We start from the raw sequence: 19,955 nt of genomic DNA on the forward strand, positions 1-19,955 counted from the left end.
TTATTTTATCACTCCAGTAATACCAGCAAGGTTGTCAACAGCTGTTATAATGCCGGCCGTTCCTATCGCTTTTTATGATATCGCTTTTGGGAACTGTTCAGCAGCTGACAGAGCAACTCTCCAGAGGGTGATAAAAACTGCCCAGGGTATCATTGGACTCCCCCTGCCCCTATGGGGAAGGAGGGGGGTGGGAGACAATGTTAATTTATGTAAATGTGAATCCATGGGTGGGTTTGGGGAGGGAGGGAGTGTAAAAAGTATGAGTATGTGAATGTTTGAAGTTCTTTTAAATGGAGAGACACAGTAATCTCGTTGTATGTGACACATGCAATGACAATAAAGCATTCTGATTCTGATTTATCAGTAGCCTTCCGTTTAGGAGACATTACGCATTTTCTCTCCGCTCACCAAGAAAATTAAAGTGATAACTGAGAAAACCGACGAGAGTTTTGTTTTGCTTACTCTGGTTGCCTCCAATTTACACGCTTCTACATCGGGTAATATTGAACATATTATTCATGTTTGAAATTTAAAAAAAGGCTGAATAACACTAAAGTTCGTGAACTCCACATTTCATAAACAATTCTAATATTATTAGTTTTGTTCAAACTTATTTCCTGTTCATAAAATAAGCCACTCCACGTTTGGCATTCATCGTTATGTAATTGCATATTATTCGCCGCTGGACAGACTACAACATTTTTAAACGCACACTGTAAGATAATCCCAATGCGGATTTCTATCCAGTCGAATATTACACATTACTCACCGACTGCTGAGATGATGATAGGAAGCAAGTAACATCTTTGCTCGATAAGTTTCATAATGTTACTTGTTTAAAGCTGCTGCTGCCCCGTTGTCCGATGTCAGTTTCAACGAGTGAATTACAAGCCCTCTCTCTCGCTCTGGGTCGGGATACTGAATACTTGACACTCTTCTTTTTTTTAATTATTCTGTGGCCGCGCTGACAGGACATGTTAAAAAAGCCAGTCGTTGCACCGAATATATCATATGATTCCCATCATGTGACAAGTCCCCCTGGAACAACCACTGTTTTCACCTCTCGCCCAGCAGAGGCGGGGTTTGCTTTTTGCGGATGTATTTACAGCAAAATGTTGCTCATTTTTCAAAAGCAAAACTTTTCAACCAGAGTCTTTCTTTTGAGGAACCTGAATGTGAAACTTCAGAACGTTTTTTTAAAAATATAATCATTTTTAATCCCTAATCGTGCACCGAAACTCAGAAAAACTGTTGGAAGAACATTTTCCTTTCATAACTTTGTGCCGGGAGTAGAATTAATTGGAGTTAAACCCATCTGTAAATATTTTAAATAAAATAACAATGGTGCATGTTTAAAAACCGAGATACGTAAGTGTGTTGAGCTCAATTTAAACAAGTGAAAAACGAGAAATCAGTGGACATTTGTCCATTTGATGGTGATCTCGGACTGAATATATCAAGAGTTCCGTGTTTTATTGTCAAACTAGACTATGTAGACCAGCTTCACACGGGAGGGCTGGTCCCCAACGCATTGTTCCACCTCTCCACCAATTCCAATATATACATACACACACTCACACAGACTCACACACACATACACACAGGTACACAAAAATGCTGGAGAAACTCAGCGGGTGCATCAGCATCTATGGAGCGAAGGAAATAGGCAACGTTTCGGGCCGAAACCCTTCTTCAGACTGATATAGGGTGGCAGGGAGAAGGAAGGCCAAAGGAGGAGGAGGAGCCCGAGGGCTGAGGAAAGGGAGGAGACAGCAAGGGCTAACAAAATTGGGAGAATTCAATGTTCATGCCCCCAGGATGCAGGCTCCCCAAGCGGAATATGAGGTGTTCCTCCAATTTCAGATTCAGATTCAGATTCAATTTTAATTGTCATTGTCAGTGTACAGTACAGAGACAATGAAATGCATTTGGTATCTCCCTGGAAGAGCGACATAGCAAATTATTTGTATAAATAATAATAAGTGTCCAGGGGGGGGGGGGTGGTGGTGATTGGCAGTCACCGGGGTACGTTGTTGAGTAGAGTGACAGCCGCCGGGAAGAAGCTGTTCCTGGACCTGCTGGTCCTGCAACGGAGAGACCTGTAGCGACTCCCGGATGGTAGGAGGGTAAACAGTCCATGGTTGGGGTGAGAGCAGTCCTTGGCGATGCTGAGCGCCCTCCGCAGACAACGCTTGCTTTGGACAGACTTAATGGAGGGGAGCGAGGAACCGGTGATGCGTTGGGCAATTTTCACCACCCTCTGCAATGCCTTCCGGTCGGAGACAGAGCAGTTGCCATACCATACTGTGATGCAGTTGGTAAGGATGCTCTCGATGGTGCAGCGGTAGAAGTTCACCAGGATCTGGGGAGACAGATGGACCTTCTTCAATTTCCGGTGTTGCTCATTGGCCATGGAGGAGACCCAAGACAGAGAGGTCGGACGGGGAATGGGAGGGGGAGTTGAAGCGCTGAGCCACCTGACACGCACACTCACACACACACCCCTCCACCTCACATACACTCACACGCATACTCACACACACACTCACTCACACATACACTCACCCACATACACTTACACTCACACACACACACACACACACACACATTAACTCACACACACACACATACACTCACACACACACATTCACTCACACACACATTCACTCACACACACACATTCACTCACACACACATTCACTCACACACACATTCACTCACACACACACATACATTCACACACACATACACTCACACTCACACACATACACACACACACAGACTCACACACACAGTTACACTCACACACACTGACTCACACACCATATATATGACAGTAAACTTTCTTGAATTTAATCACACGGCTGAGCGCGGCCTCTCCACTGTGGGGCCTCCGTAGTCAGTGGCACTTCGCAATCAGTGTGACCTCTGCACTTACCGGAAATTATGCAATCAGCGCGATCTCTGCACTCACCAGAAATTACGCAATCAGCACAACCTGTCCACTAAGCGGAAGCCACGAAATTAGCGGGACTTTTGGACTAAACACAGTCGGACCAAATAAAACATTTATTCCTTCCAAACACAGTCGGACCTAATAAAGCATTTACTCCTTCCAAACACAGTCGGACCTAATAAAGCATTTATTCCTTCCATCACAGTCGGACCTAATAAAGCATTTATTCCTTCCAAACACAGTCAGACCTAATAAAGCATTGCAGTTTCAAGCACTGGCAGGGCAGCAGGCCAAATAACTCATGGCATTGTCAGTTAATTTAATTTAATTTCAATTCCAATTAAGCATAGCACTTTCAAGCACAGGCAGGGCAGCAGGCCAAACAACTCATGGCATTGTCATTAAGGGCTAACAAATCATTTATTGCAAGTACATTGCAGACTCACAGCGCAGACAGGAAGTGGTCAAGATGAGACTTTTAATTATATAGTAGCAATGTTACAAAACTTACCTTCAGCAGCGCTGCGGTTCTGCCACTGGCATTGTGTGCGACTTTGGCGCCTTTGAGGAGGGGGGGGGGATTAAAATGCAGTTTACTACCGCCTGTCTGAGGCGGATTTCTTTCGGCTGCTAGCTGCTGAAGAAAAATCGATCGGACTTCCGTTCCCAATTTTTTTTTTCAAATCGCGAGACAATTTAATAATTAGATTAAAGTAAAAAGCGACTTCTAATGCCTTCAACGCCTACAACATGACAGATCGCAAGAGCGGGACTAAACAAAGGGTAAGTCATTTATTTTACATATAATCTTGTTTATTAGGATGGGTTTAATCTAATTTTAGGTTGTGAAAATGTGATTTGAGCCCCATACAAACCAGCGGTGTTTTTCCTGCCGATATGGAGTTCAAATTCACCACAAATGCAACGTTCCAATCGATCGCATTCCAGAAAAATCCACTCGCAAGATGATTTAAATGCTCTTTTTTTTGGACAATCATCTCATAGGAGCATCTAAATCGTCTATATTTTGTGTTATTGTCTATCCATACTCAATAGTTTGATGTTTCTAGATTAATTTATGGGAATGAAACATTAAATCACTTCCATCTGGCATATACATTCATGACAGTCATTTTAAAAATCATGTTATATTGTGAATTCTTGTGTGAATGGGATTAGTTTGTTATTTGGATACTCAGGCTATTAAAAAATATATCCTTTTCTTAAGAAATGGAATCTACAGGACATTGAAGGGGGCGCTGTTCTGGCGGCAGCCATGGCAGCAGCGTTCAGCTTTTCAATTTTTTTTTTATTTTTAGTATGTTTTAAAGTGTGTATTTAGTGGGGGGTTTTGTGTTTTGTGTGGGGGGTGGTGTCGGTGGTGTAAGGGGGAAACCGCTTCAGTCGCCTCCTCCATGGAGAGGCAACTTTTTCCAGGTCGCCTCCCCCGTGGCCTACCATCAAGGATCGGCGAGGTCTTTCCCGGAGACGTGCCCGGGGCTTCAGCGGCAGGCGCAGCGTGGACTCGGCGTGGAGCGGGTGAGCCCTTGCTGGGGCTCGCCGGAGGGGAGTGCTCCGTTTCACTGGCCCGGGGCAGCCGGCAGCCTGAAGTCGCAGCCTGAAGCCGCGGTCTGCAGAGTTCCAGCTGCTGCGGCGTCTACAGCCCGGGATCCCTCGTGGGGGACCCGGGGGAAGAAGAAGCCGCCATTGCCGGCCCGCGGATAACTTCTACCGCGGGCCCGGCATGGACTTTCCATCACCCCTGGAGGGGAGCTTCGACCGCCGGCCCTGCAGTCTACGGTGCTTCTGGCTGCGGCGGGGACTTTAAATCTCAACCGCCGGCCTGCGGCCTACACAATCTTGAAGCCGCGGTCTCCGGTGAGGAAAGACCGATCCTGGACTGGACTCTGGACTCTGGTGGGGGAAATGGAGGAGGACGGCAAAAAAATGTTGTGCCTTCCACCACAGTGATGAATGCTGTGGTGGATGTTTATGTTACATGTTGTGTCCTGTTTATGCATTTTATTATTTTGTTAACCCATCGTTATGCTTTGTATGGAACTGATTTTTAAATTATGTAAAGCACTTTGGGGTCAATGAAAATTGACTATAAATGTGCTATATAAATAAACTTATTATTATTATTATTATTATTATTCTTAATGGGAAAGTAGCGGGCAGAAAGGCATGTCATGCGTGGTTTGAAGAGCAAAAACTTGTAGTTTACAATGCCAACATTGAAAAGTTGAGGAAAAACAAGGTGTACAGAGTTGCTTATTGGTTACAATTTGAGGAGTATGATGATGCTACTGATTATGATCTGCCAATGTACCAGCTAGCAACTGATCTTCTCCATAAAGACGGTCTATTGCTAGATATTGTAATGTATTTACCTATCTGTAACTGACTTACAGCATATAATACAATAATATTAAAGTTCTGATCTTGAGAATATCACATTTTTGAATTTTCAAGGCAGTCTGGGTGTTTATTACTATTTCCGTCACAACGGTCAATTTTGTAATTAACTACAATGAGGTAATTAACTAATTATATGCTTTAATTTCAGGTCATTCAAGTAAGATGTTTTATATTTGTTTCAAAATGCTTCAATCTATAATAACAGAAAAGTTCATTCAGTTCTCTTAATTTTTAAGAAAGTTATGGGCTTTTGACTATCCTCGAACACAGGTTTTGTGTTAAGTCAATGGAAAAGCAATAGGGAACAAGATGCTAATTTCCGAGTATGAAAATTGCCATAACATTTTTAATACTGAAGATATGAAAGTGAACTAGATGCCAAATTAAACTAATTTTTATGCTTTATCTGATGGGATAAATTACAGATTTGATTTTTTAAATCTCAAAATTTTGTAACATTGCTATATATAGATGTCCCGAATCCTGAAACATAGAAATTCTTACTTACGGTAGCACAATAATAGGTCTATAAACATAGCTTCAGTAGATAGCACAATGAACATCAAAAATAAGTTAAATCAATGTCAAATATATTATTCACCACATAGGTAGACGCACAAAGCTGGAGTAACTCAGCGGGTCAGGCAGCATTCTGGAGAAAAAGGAATAGGTGACGTTTTGGGTCGAGACCCTTCTTCAGACCAAACCCTGTTTTTAGAGCGTTGTTGAGCTGGCGTTTGGGAAGTTTTGGGCTGAAAACCCCCATTCCAGTGACAATTCAAGGAACGAGCATCAAACAAGCACTGCTACACATTGGGGGACAGGGTGTGGTGGAGACGCCCCTCAAACAAGGGAAAGGATATCACCCCAGGGAGCCACATGAGTGGCAAGGGGGCCAGATATGATTATGGTTTTTGCGAACACTACGACTTATAACACTAACGTCTGTATAGTCATGGAGAATGTCGGAAGAATTTCCACATTTCTTGTTTTGTACATATTTGTATCCTGAATAAAGTTTATTTTGATTAAAAAAGGCATGTTCTCCATGTCTTTCCACAAAGAAGGTTGACTGTGGTGGTTGGAGCTCCAGAAACATTAACTCCAAAAACATAGAAACTCTCCCAACCTGCCCAAGTCCTTTTGACGACTCTCTGATTCCTCAACACTACCTGCCCCTCCACCTATCTTCGTATCATCTGCAAATTTGGCCGTAAAGCCATCAATTCCATCATCTGGATCATTTACATATAACGTGAAAAGTCACGGACCCAACGCTGATCCCTGCGGGAGACCACTAGTCACTGGATGCCAACCAGAAGAGGCGTCCTTAATTCCCTCTCTGGTTTCTGCCAGTCAGCCAATCTTCTATCAATGATAATACCTTGTCTCTAATACCATGTAATGAGACAATCCTATCTTGTTTAGCAGCCTCACGTGTGGCACCTTATTATAGGCATCTTCCAAGCTGACTTCCTGTCCTCTCAGCTAGTTTTGCAGCATTTATGTGCCATCAACACATTGCACTGCATTTGTTTGCCTTGTATATTGTGACACCACCTCCCAGATCCATGACTTCTACCGCCATACAACAACGGGTTTAGGTTTACAAGAACACCACTGTGTGTAGGTCCAACCCCACTCCATGTGACACACCGTACTGACTTGGAAATGTTTCACTGGCTCAGTTCCTCCAGATTCAGGAACAACCTTTTCCTAACCATCAGGCTATTGAATACCACAAACACCATTTAAACTTCAAACTACGTATTGTCTTGTTTGCACCAGGGACTTTTGATTTGTTTTGTATATATTGTTTTTTTTTTAATTGATTGAACTTTTTTTTGTTTGTTTATTATGATATCTATTGAGTACTCTGCAGACGAACCTGTTGTGCTGCTGTAAGTTAGAATTTGGGCGGAACAATGGTGCAGCAGTAAAGTTGCTGCCTCACAGCACCAGGGAACCAGGTTCGATCCTGACTACCGGTGCTGTCTGTATAGAGTTTGTACATTCTCCCCTTGACCTGCGTGGGTTTTCTCCGGGATCTTCGGATTCCTCCCACACTCCAAAGACGTACAGGTTTGTAGGTTAATTGGTTTTGGTATAATTGTAAATTGTCCCTAAAGTGTGTCAGTGTGCAGGGACCGTTGGTCGGCACGGACTCAGTGGGCCGAAGGCTGAAGGCCCTGTTTCCATTTCGTATCTCTAAAAAATGTAATTGTTCTGTTTCGGTACATAAGACAATTAAACACTCTTGACTCTCTCTTGTCTCTTGGTCCTTCATGTTGGATCTCGATCGTGGAATTCCCCCTCGCCTCCCACCAGCGACATACTGCAGAAGTTCAAGATGGCTCAATGCTACTTCCTCAAGAAAATAGGGATGGGCCACAGATGCAGGTCTGACCAGCGATTGAATAACTAAGAAAAACATTTCCTCCAGAAATCCCCTGTTGACCTCAGAATTTTGAAGCATTAGCTATTTTCTTCCCCCCCCCCCCCCCCCCCCCCCCCCCCCCCCCCCCCCCCCCCCCCCCCCCCCCCCCCGAGTACATTGTGGTTTGGGGAATTTTTGTATCTCAGACAGTTCCAACCAGGATGGTGATGTAGATTCTGAAAATCTGAAATAAAACCAGAAACTGCTGGAAATGCTCAGCAGATCAGGCAGCATCTGTGCAGAAAGAAATAGATCGGAAGAGTCAGTTTTTTAAATTGTTTTTAGCCCCAAAGCTGGCATCTTCCTCACTGCAGTGGTAACACTTTTTTTTTTACCCATTTACATATTTATTTAAAGTAGACTAAAATGCTGGAGAAACTCAGCAGGTGAGGCAGCATCTATGGAGCAAAGGAAATAGGCAACGTTTCGACTTGAAACATTGCCTATTTCCTTCGCTCCATTGATGCTGCCTCACCCGGTGAGTTTCTCCAGCATTTTTGTTTACCTTCGATTTTCCAGCATCTGCCGTTCCTTCTTATACATATTTATTTAGGTTTATTTATTCCTTTGTGGAATGTAGCCGTTGGTGGCATAGCCAACATGTACTGTCCCAGGGATGCGACATTGAATGGATTACAGGGAAACGGGAAGTAGGGGAATGGGCCTGACAGGATTGCCAGGATCAAATGGCCTTGTTTTATGTCACAAGGAACCATGAGAATGCCTCACTGCTCCTTTCTGTTGTGTCGGATGCCTTTACCAGGTTAAAATCATGTGCCGGAAGGAACTGCAGATGCCGGTTTAAACAGAACATGGACACAAAATGCTGGAGTAACTCAGCGGGACAGGCAGCATCTCAGACTGAACTGTTCAGTCTCGACCCGAAACGTCACCCATTCCTTCTCTCCAGAGATGCTGTCAGTCCCGCTGAGTTGCTCCAGCATTTTGTGCCGGCACGTGAGATTAGTTTTTCTTGGCATCATGGTCGGCACAGACATTCTTGGTCGAAGGGCCTGTTCCTGTGCTGCGCAGTTCTATGTTCAAAGATCCTGCACTTTCTAGAGTATGCCTTGTTTTGGCCCTTGCAAGTTTTGATGTAACCTGTATTTTTACGAGTGATGATTATCTCCACAGAGCCAAAACTGGGAAAAGTTGTTTATTTCTATAATATTTTCAGTGACTTGTTTCCAGTTAAGTTCAAGTTCACATTTATTGTCACATGCACCAATTAAGGTACAGTGATATTTGAGTTACCATACAGTCAGTAAAGAGAACACAATAGAATTTAACATAAACATCCACCACAGTGGAATCAGCATTCTTCACTGTGATAGAAGGCAATAAAGTTCAGTCACTCTTCCTCCTTTGTTCACCCGTGGTCGGGGCCTTGAACCCTCCGCATTCGCCACTACAGATATTCAGGCCCTCTCGCCGGGATGATCGAAACACACTCCGACGTCGGGATGAATCAGAACACACTCCGCGACTTGGAGTTCCCAAATCGGCCTCTTCTTACCGGAGACCGTGGCTTCACGATGTTAAAGTCCTCAGGCTCCAACACTGGTGACCCTCGGCAAAGGAAGCCATCGCCCCGCTCCGCGATGGTAAGTCTGCGACGTGCCTGTTGCTTGAAGCTCTGGGCCGGTCTCTGGTCTGGAGAGGCCGCATCAATCCAGTTGTTAGGCCGCGTGGGGGCCGAAGATGCGACACGGAAAAAAATTGCTATTCCGTCGATGTAAGTGACTGGAAACGGTTTCCCCCTATTCCCCCACACCCCCCACCTACCGAGTCATTAAAACATGCATGATGATTTTCTAACTCACTACCTCACAAATTTAAACAGAAGTGATTTAGTTGACAGGAATCTTGCACAAATAATTTAATTTTAATAAATTTCTTTTAACTAAAAAGTGTGAAAAATTATCAAATGCACAAGCAGAAAGTTGTGCAAAGGGAAATAAATGGTGCTGTTGCTATCTTGATACCTGTGGTAATGTAGCGTTCACCTACATTAAGGCAACCATGAGCTTTAAAATCAACTATAAAGCAGTAAATAGCTGCAATGAACCTGCAGGGAGTTTTTAATTGTAGCTAAGGGCTAATTAATGCCATTTTCTATGGCACATTAGCAATGGTGGCAGCACCTGCTAGGATATTATAATTTAGCTCTTGGTTAAAAACAGGACACTTGTTGGGTATCATTTGTACGTGGACAATTAAAACAACAAGCCATCGGCAGCCTTATTGGAACCAGATGATGAAACTCAAACCAGTACTATTCTCTGGCATAGTCCCAAATGTTGCTTTACTTAAATCGTTAATTTGGTTTACATCCACTTAAGTAAGAAAGAAGGAGAATTTTTGGCACTGAATTGAATGTTAGTGGTGCAGAGGTAAGACATACTCACTAGTCATATTGATGTCTACAATATTGGGAGATAATTAGACATTTCATAAGTGATGTGTTTGAACCAGACCTCTAGTTTAGTTGTACAAGTTAGGGCTTTATTCTTTGGAGCGCAGAAGGTTAAGGGGGGACTTGATAGAGGTCTTTAAAATGATGAGAGGGATAGACAGAGTTGACGTGAATAAGCTTTTCCCACTAAGAGTAGGGAAGATTCAAACAAGGGGACATGACTTGAGAATTAAGGGACAGAAGTTTAGGGGTAACATGAGGGGGAACTTCTTTACTCAGAGAGTGGTGGCTGTGTGGAATGAGCTTCCAGTGAAGGTGGTGGAGGTAGGTTCGTTTTTATCATTTAAAAATAAATTGGATAGTTATATGGACGGGAAAGGAATGGAGGGTTATGGTCTGAGCGCAAGTATATGGGACTAGGGGAGAATACGTGTTCGGCACGGACTAGAAGGGTCGAGACGGCCTGTTTCCGTGCTGTAATTGTTATATGGTTATATGGTTATTATTAATAGAGAGATTAAACGAGTACTTACCAGTACGAAGTTTGATCTGTATTTTATGAGGAGTTACGATGAGGGATTACGTGAAGAAACCCACCCAGTGCGCAGGCGCGGCATACTTCCAAGCAGCGGTGTGGAATCACAGGTAGACACAATATATGAAGTAAAGATAGTAAAGATTAAAGAGACATCAGCTCGAGTTTGATCCATATACTGAGGGTGGGAGCGGAGGGCACGTAATCCCTCATCGTAACTCCTCATAAAATACAGATCAAACTTCGTACTGGTAAGTACTCGTTTAATCTCTCTATTTTACTTCGGAGTCACGTGAGTGACTACGTGAAGACTTCAAAGATCTGTGATTTCAAACCGTGTAACAGCTATATCACTCGCTGCCGAAGTTATCGAGGGAGGAAGTGGTATCTAAAGACCAACGAATCTGTTTGTTTTTTGAAAACAAAAATGTTTATTAAACAATAACAAAAATAGCTCCCTTGGGCTTAAAATTATAAGTTTGCAGTTTCTAAAATTTTCTCTGCAAACATGTCTTTCTGCATCAGCGATCTATGATAAAATATCCGGAACTTTGATTCCCTTGACCATCCTGCTCTGCTTAGGTTGTGGTCGATGGGAACATCCATCCGTTCCGCACCTGTTGTATATGCTGCCCTGATAGAATGGGATTTTAAAAACATCAGTGTTAATCCCTGCAGCTTTCAGGACCTGTTTTAACCACCTGGATATAGTTTGGCTGGTTACCCGTCCAAAAGGCTTCTTGTGGCTGACCCATAAGGCTTTTTCACTCCCTCTAAGTGTATGGGTTGTGTCTACATAGTTGTATAAATGGGTCACTACACAGAGCCTAGGTTCTGGAGGGTAGGCCCGGAAGATTAATGGCGAGTTGGACATACCTGGCCTGCTTTGTTTAACTAACCCCGGCATAGTAAATGTGATGCAGTCTGGGGTAGTTACCATGTTGTCCAGTCGTAGTTGATGTAGTGACTGGACCCTTTGTGCAGAGACGAGCGCCATTAGCATGAGGGTCTTGAGTGTGGATTGCTCTAGACTGAGGGATCCCACCGGTGGCCATCCTCTGAGGTGTGATAGCACGACACTTATATCCCATACATGGGTATACCTGGGTGTAGGGGGTTTGATATTGTAAATCCCCTTGAGGAGTTTTATGACTAGCGGGTGGGACCCGATGCTATGGTGTCCTGTTGGCATAAGATAAGCAGACAGGGCACTTCGTGCTGCATTGACGGCACTGTAGCTCATCTTCTGGTCATGGTGTAAATGGGCCAGGAACTCCAACACGTCCGTGATTGTGGCTGTCTTATACGACGTCCCTGCATCCAAGCAGTACTGCTCCCATTTCTTGATGTATGTCAGGTACTGCTTCTTGGTTGAGTCTCGCAGGGATGCCGACATGGTGGTGATTGTTCTCTCTGATAAACCCAGTTCCTGGTAAGGCCTGGTTAAAACCTACAAACCAGGAGTTTTAATTTTTTATGGCATGGATGACTTATGCCGGATACTGGGTGAGTCAATAGCTGTGGGTGACTGTTAAAGACCATAGGTGACTCTACCACCATGTCGTGAAAGACTGGGAACCATGGTTGGGTAGGCCAGTCGGGTACGACCAAAATACCTGAAGCAGAGTCTGACTGTATTTTCTGGAGTACCCGGCTGATGAGGCAGAAGGGAGGGAAAGCATAGAAGAAGAAATTTCCCCAATCCAGCGTGAAGGCATCTACCGCTGCTGCCTCTGGGTCTGGTTCCCAAGCCACATACATGGGTAACTGGTGATTCAATCTAGACGCGAACAAATCTATATCTGGCGTTCCATATTGCTTAGTAATTTTTGCAAATATTTTTGGATGTAACATCCATTCGATGTTATCATTGAATTTTCGTGACCTGGTGTCTGCCACTGTGTTTAGCTTACCTGGTAGATAGGCAGCTGATAGCCAAATATGTCTCTCGACACACCATTGCCAGATTATATTAGCCAATTTGTCGCATGATACTGATTTTATGCCACCCATGTGCTTGATGTAGGCCACCACCGTTGTGTTGTCAATCATTAACCTAACATGCACGTGCTGCATATTGGATGAATATGCTTTTAGCCCATAAAAGGCGGCCAGCATTTCCAAATAATTTATGCCTAGTGAGTGTAGTAGCGATGTCTCGAGATTAGTCCATCTGCCACCTGTGCTGGATATAGAGTTAGTAGCTCCCCAGCCTAAAGCACTGGCATCGGTCGTGATGACTATGTTAGGATTAGTGATGGCAATGGGACTGTAACTGTGCCAAATATTTTCTGACCACCACTGAAGTTCTGATATGGCCTCAGTGGGTAAATACATTGTTCGGTCATAATGCCCCCTATTTTGGTGTAGTGCATGTGTCCTTGCTCTTTGTAAATTTTGGTAATGCAAGGGTCCATATTGTGCAGCTGGAAATGCTGCTACAATACTCCCAATGACTCTGGCAACATGCCGGATCCTTGGTTGTGTATTTGCGATTAAATTGTTGCATGCTTGCGCTAATGCAACCTTTTTATCCCTTGGCAGAGTAACAGTCATGTGGGTAGAATCGATGGTGAAGCCTAGATAGTCCATATTAGTTGACGGCTTCAATTTCGATTTATCTGGGTGTAGAACAAATCCCAACGTTTCAAGGAGTTGTTTAGTAGCTGAAACTGCTGCGACAGCTAGTTCCTTGGTTCTCCCCATTATGAGAATATCGTCCAGATAAGCCATGACTAGGTATTTTTGTTCTCTCAATATTTTCATGGCTACTTTAAGAATTTTGGTAAATAATCTGGGAGCTGTTGTTAACCCATTGGGCAGTGCTCTATATTGCCATAGTTGCCCCATCCAGATAAATTTCAGGTATCTAAAATGATCCTTGTGAATGGGTACTAAATAGTAAGCATCTTTGATGTCTATGCTTGCCATGAAGTATCCCTTGGAGATCAGTTGTCTGGCAGTGACAAATGTCTCCATTTTGAAATGTTGATACTCAACAGATTGATTTAGTGATGTTAGATCAATGATGATGCGACATCCACCATCTTTTTTGGTTTTAATAAATATATTTGATACAAATTCCAATGGCTCATGTCTGGTCCTTTCAATGACTCCTTTAGACATGAGCCTATCTAGTTCAGCCTGTCCTTCCTCCTTCTCTAGTTCAGTGGGAAGGAATACCCTTTGGGGTATATGCTGAACCGGCGGTATTATGCCTGTTTTAAATTCAATTTTGTATCCACTAATACTGTTGAGTATGTATTGGTTGTTAGTGATAGTACACCAAACATGTTTAAATAATCGTAAACGCCCTCCTGTTAGTAAAACACCCTTGGTTATTGTATGTTGACAGGAACCAGACCCACCTACCTCCATGTTCATTTTTGGGAGCGTCTTCGTTGGTGGGTTTGGCTCGCGGGCGTTTTTGTTGGTGCTGTCACGGGGCGGCGTATCTTCCCACGGCTCCGCTCTGGGCCCCTCTCTAAAAAAGAGCTATGGGGGTAGTGAGGAGCGGTCGCCAGGCTTTCACCAGTCCGGTATCTGCTGGTGGATGCCGAGGGGTGCTGCCAACTGGGTGTCTTCGCCCTGCTCGGCGCTGGTCCTGCCCTCATGAGGCCTACTGGTTTGGCCGCCTCTTCAAGTTCTTTGAGCCTTTTTCCCAGGTCAGCCCCAAATAGCAGCGCCTCCTTCTCTGGCGCAGGAGCTTTGCAAAGCCCTGCATATTTGGGGTTGAGGGCAGGCCTGATGTTTTCCCGCCTTAAGTTGTTCATCTCAAAGTGGGTGTTACACATCAGAGCTAGGACATCCTGTTGAGGTGTAGTGAGGTCCGTGTGCTCTGCGGACCGAGCAAAGGCGGTGATGGCAGCGGTATGGAGCTTCAGGATGCGCTGCATTTTCAGCTCTTGGCTCCTAATATGTTGGCCTAGCTGGCTCCATATCTGGCCATTGACGGTCTTAACCCGCAGCGCCTCACAGTTCTCGGGTGCCGTGTATGTCTCGAGAGCCTCCTGGATTACTTTTTCCTGGAGAGGCTTGTTGGATAGCCGGTTTATGCTGGCCGCCACTTTTGGGGTCAGCATTCTCCCGGCCTTCGGGGGCGCCGCATACCTGTTGACCACACCCAGCAGCTCTTCTTCCTCCTGCTCCCCTGGCATACTTGTGCAGTCGTCCGCCTGCCCCTGCGATAAGCCAGCCCAGTCCTGGCCTCCCTTGCTGACCTCAAACAAGGAGGGAGCAGAGGGGTAAGGTGACGGTTTGGAGGAGGCCTCAGCCCGTCCTCCCTGGAGATGCCTTGCCTGCATCTCCTGCTCGAACATTTGTTCGAGGAGCTGCCTCATGCAGCTTAAGCGGCTGTCTCCCCGTTTAGCCGGTGGAGAATGTTCCCGTTCCTCCGACGAGTCAGAGACCACCGGCCGGTCCGTTTTACGGGTGGATTTCCTCCCTGTGCGAGGTGTTGAAGTCGGCAGCACAGGGAGCGGCTCGGGGTCGGGTGTACGGGAGCGCTGAAAATGCTCCTCTGCCGCCGGTGGCTGCCGCCCAGATGTTGACCCTTCCTCGGGGGGAGTTGGGCAGGCAGTCCGTTTGCTTTGTCGCTTGCGGGTAGCCATGCTAGCGACTCTGTAATACAAAAGACTCACTTACCTGAGGTCTTGTCTTTTATCCTGCAGCTGGAGAGCCTGGCTCCAGCTGCCGCCGCTGTTGCGCTGCTGGCGTAATGCCGCGCCTGCGCACTGGGTGGGTTCTTCACGTAGTCACTCACGTGACTCCGAAGTAAAATTTTGTGTCTGGGTCCAGTTTTGTATTAATAACTTCTGAAGTTATTTCAAAAATATCAGTCCAGAAATGTTTAAGTTTTATACAGTTTGCAAACGTATGTGTTAAATTAGCCTCTAGATGTAGACATTTATCACAAATCGGAGAGATTTGTGGGAAGATTCTATTTAGTTTTATTTTAGAGTAGTGTAGTCTATGTAAGACCTTGAATTGTATTAAAGTATGTCTGGCATTTAATGAACATTGATGTATTTGTTGTAAACTTTCGTCCCACATATCTTTCGTTATAGGGTGACCTATTTCATTTTCCCATTTGTATCTAAATGGTTCGGTCGGTGGTACCTCGTTGTTTAGGAGGGTGTTATAAATATGCTATTAATTTTTCAGCGTTAGGATGCTTGTTTAGACATTCATCAAGGATTTCTGATTCCCTAGTCCTGTAGACGTGTATTAGATTTAACATAATCTCTAATTTGTAGATATCTGACGAAATTATTTGAGTGCAGTCCATAATTCTGTTGTAACTCTTGAAATGAAAGAAAAGTGCCTTTCCCATAAAGATGTTCAATATTTTTGATTCCATAATTTTTCCATTGTGTGAAACCTTTGTCCATAAAGGATGATTTGAATAAAGGATTATTTACAATGGGAAGGCATAGTGGTATATTATTCAATTTCAAATCTTTTTTTATTTGTTTCCAAATTCGTATTCCACTATGTATTATGGGGTTTTCTTTATAGGTTTTTTTGTGCAGTTTTGTGGGGGCAAATATGATTGGACCTATTTCAAAAGGTAGACAGTCTTCCTTTTCCATCATTAACCAATCTGGTTGTCGATCTATTTCTTCCAGCCAGAGATTCATGTTTTTAATATGGACTGCCCAAAAATAAAATAAGAAATTTGGCAAAGCCAAACCTCTGTTTATCTTTGACTTGCATAAATGTTTTTTACTTATTCTATGATTCTTATAATCCCAGACAAAACTTGTAACAATGGAGTCGACTTTTTTGAAAAACGTTTTTGGGATGTATATCGGAATTAATTGAAATAGGTACAGCAGTTGCGGTAAAAAAATCATTTTTATAACATTAATTCTCCCAAGCAAAGAAATGGGGAGTGTTTTCCAGTATTGAATATTCTTATGTAGTTTATTCAGTAAGGGTTGGAAATTTAGTTTAAATAAAGAGGCATATGTCTTAGTTACATAGATTCCTAAGTATTTACATTTATCTTTAACTATTTTAAAAGGGGATTGTTGTATTGTATGTAAATTGAATTTTGTTATTGGCATGATTTCACTTTTATTCCAATTAATTCTATATCCTGAAAACTGACCAAATTGAGTTATTATATTTAATAGGTTTGGAATATTAGTTTCTAACTTTGTAATATATATTAGTACATCATCTGCATATAAGGAAATGTTATTCCTTGTGTCTATTATTGTATCCATATATTCCTGGATGGTTTCTAACGCTTTCTGCTAGGGGTTCGATTGCAAGAGCAAATAATAGTGGGGATAGTGAACATCCTTGTCTACAGCCTCTAGAAAGATTAAATTTAGTTGATAACATTTTGTTTGTTAATATTCTGGCTGTTGGATTAGAATATAACAATTTAACCCATGTACAGTACTTCTCTCCTAGTTGAAATTTTTCCATCACCGAAAATAAATATAGCCATTCTACCTGGTCAAATGCTTTTTCAGCATCTAACAAAATAATTGCTAGATCTGCATTAGGAATTCTATTGGAGTATATAATATTAAATAATCTTCTCAGATTATAAAATGAGTAACGTTTTGGGATAAACCCTGTTTGGTCGGGATGTATTAATTTTCTGATCACTAAGCTCAATCTATTAGATAGAATTTTAGTTAATATTTTCTGATCAGTATTTAAGAGGGCTATAGCTCTGTATGAACCTGGTTCTTCAAGATCCTTATCTGTTTTTGGTATGAGTATGATTGTAGATTCATTTAGAGTTTCTGTTGAGTGTAAGCGTATTTGTACATTGTCTGTAGGCATGGGGGGGAAAGCAAATCATAATTTGTTTTATAAAATTTAGAATTTAGACCATCGGGGCCTGCAGCCTTTCTGTTTTTTAAAGATTTGATTGACTTCGATGTCTTTTATTGTAATTTCAGCCCCTAGTAATTCTCTCTCTTTCTGATCTAGACCCGCTAGCTTTAAATTCTGTAAAAATGTTTCCATTCCCGTTGATTGTTCTGTTATTTTAGATGAATACAATTTTTGGTAGTATTGTAGAAATCTATCATTAATATCTTTAGGCAGTGTTAATGTTTCTCCCTTGTCTGTTCTAATTTTGTATATTGTTTTTTCCCCATCCAATTTACGAAGTTGACGCGCTAATAGTTTTTGTGGTTTATCACCAAATTCAAAGTTTAATTGTTTTGTATGTTGATAAAGTTTTATAACTTGATCTGAATATATCTTGTTTAGTTTATATTTCAGTACTGCAATTTTATTGTGTTTTATCGTGGATGGTGCTGCTGCATTTTCTGTGTCTAATTGCTTTATTTCCATTTCCAGTTTCTGTTGTTTGGCCCTATTCTCTTTATTAAAAAATGATTGGGAAGAAATTAATGCTCCTCGTACAAATGCTTTAAATGTTTTTCAAAGAAGGGAAGCAGAGATTTCAGGGCTATCGTTAGCCTCAAAAAACATTTAAATCTGTTTTACTAGGTATTCATTACATAACTTATCTTTTAAGATTTGGGGATTAAATCTCCATTGTGACTGTGTCTCTACCATTCCGTTTAGTTTGACCATAAATGTTAGTGGAGCATGGTCTGAGATTATGATGTTATGATATTGCGAGTTGTAGGTAAATGGGATAAGTTTTGAATCCACTAAAAAATAGTCTATCCTTGAGTAAGTTTTATGTACTGGTGAGTAAAATGAATATTCTCGGCCCGATGGATTTTCAATTCTCCAAACATCCTTAATATTAGTAGTATTAATGTATGAGTTTAAAAATTCACTTGATCGAGATTTTAGTTTTCTTTGAGTTGATGATCTATCCAAACAAGCATCCAATGTACAATTTAAATCTCCACCGATTATTAAATTTTGTTGTGTACATTCCGGGATATTGTTAAGAATTCTCTTTAAAAAAACAAAACAAAACAGAGGGCTATCAAAATTTGGTCCATACACATTGAGGAGAGTCACCTTTTTTAAGTATAACTCCCCTATTATTACAATATATCTGCCTTCAATGTCTTCTATCATTGACATATGTTTAAAGGGTATAACTTTACGAATTAATATTGCAACACCTCTAGATTTATGTGAGAATGAAGAGTGGTATGCTTTAGCAATCCATTTTGCTTTCAATCTGTGTTGTGCTTCCTTTTTAAGATGCGTCTCCTGGAGAAATATTATATCTGTTTTCAATTATTTTAAATGAGCTAACACTTTGCCTCTCTTGATAGGTTCATTAATTCCCTTAACATTCCAACTACAGAATTTAATTCCCTCGCCCCCAATTTTTATATTCATCTTGTGATTAAGTGGTAGAGCAGATGATTCAGCACACTCTACCCTACCTTATACTCGAACATCAGGTAGATGAATTTTAGATCACGCCTGTTTTCCATCCGAACATATCTCCTTAAATAAAATATGCAATTCCATTCCAAATACAAAATATAATATGATATAAGATTTAAAAAAAAAGTGATAACAAATTGGATTAGTAAAGTGTGGAAAGCAAGAAAAAAAATCAACTACAACTACAATTAGTGCAGTTAGTGATAGCCACCCTAATGTGGCTAAGCATCTATGGACTTCCGTAGCTTTTGGTTAATAAAAATACTAGCTCCGTACTTTCCTTGAAGGGAAAGTTTCCGATTCGATGCAAACAATTTGTGGGGGGGAAAGAAATACTGATTATATTCCATTAATGATATACTTAGTAGTCTCAAATTGAGATGTTAGTTTTGTATAATATAAACATCTGTAGTTATTTCTTACATTAAAAAATGGGCCATTTGGCTGTGCTTGATCTGCCAGGGAACAATCTCGACCCTTTTTTTTTTTTTTTTTTTTTTTCCCCCCTGGTCCGATGTTTCATTCCTTTATATTCAGAAATCTATTTATCTCTGTTTCGATAGAGCTCAATGACTACTCTCTCTAGAGAATTCCACTATATCACCACCTGGGTGAACACATTTCATCTGATGCCTTTTTTTTTTTTAAGACTACAATCTCTAGATCTGGAGACTAAGGGGAAACAATTATACAACGACTATCCTTTTGAGCTCTTTAAAAAGTTTGTGTGTGTTTCAACAAGTTCCCCTTTCATTCTTCGAAACTCTAGAGAAAATAATTCAAACCTCCTCAACGTATATCAGACTTGTCACTTGGGAAAGCTATCTGCTGTATTTTC

At 42.0% G+C, this 19,955-nt stretch overlaps 1 protein-coding gene across 1 annotated transcript in view; it reads right to left on the bottom strand.

Moving 5' to 3' along the window:
- si:dkey-21a6.5 (tumor necrosis factor receptor superfamily member 4) overlaps window positions 1–1,005 on the bottom strand; it is a 55,485-nt gene extending 54,480 nt beyond the window's left edge. The window contains exon 1 of the mRNA XM_055654390.1: window positions 770–1,005. Coding sequence (XP_055510365.1) covers window positions 770–824 — 55 coding nt within the window. The 5' untranslated portion in view covers window positions 825–1,005. The remainder of the gene's footprint in view (window positions 1–769) is intronic.
- Window positions 1,006–19,955: the final 18,950 nt, after the last annotated feature.

This window comes from Leucoraja erinacea, chromosome 1 (assembly GCF_028641065.1).
Source record: "Leucoraja erinacea ecotype New England chromosome 1, Leri_hhj_1, whole genome shotgun sequence".
Taxonomy (NCBI): Eukaryota; Metazoa; Chordata; class Chondrichthyes; order Rajiformes; family Rajidae; genus Leucoraja; species Leucoraja erinaceus.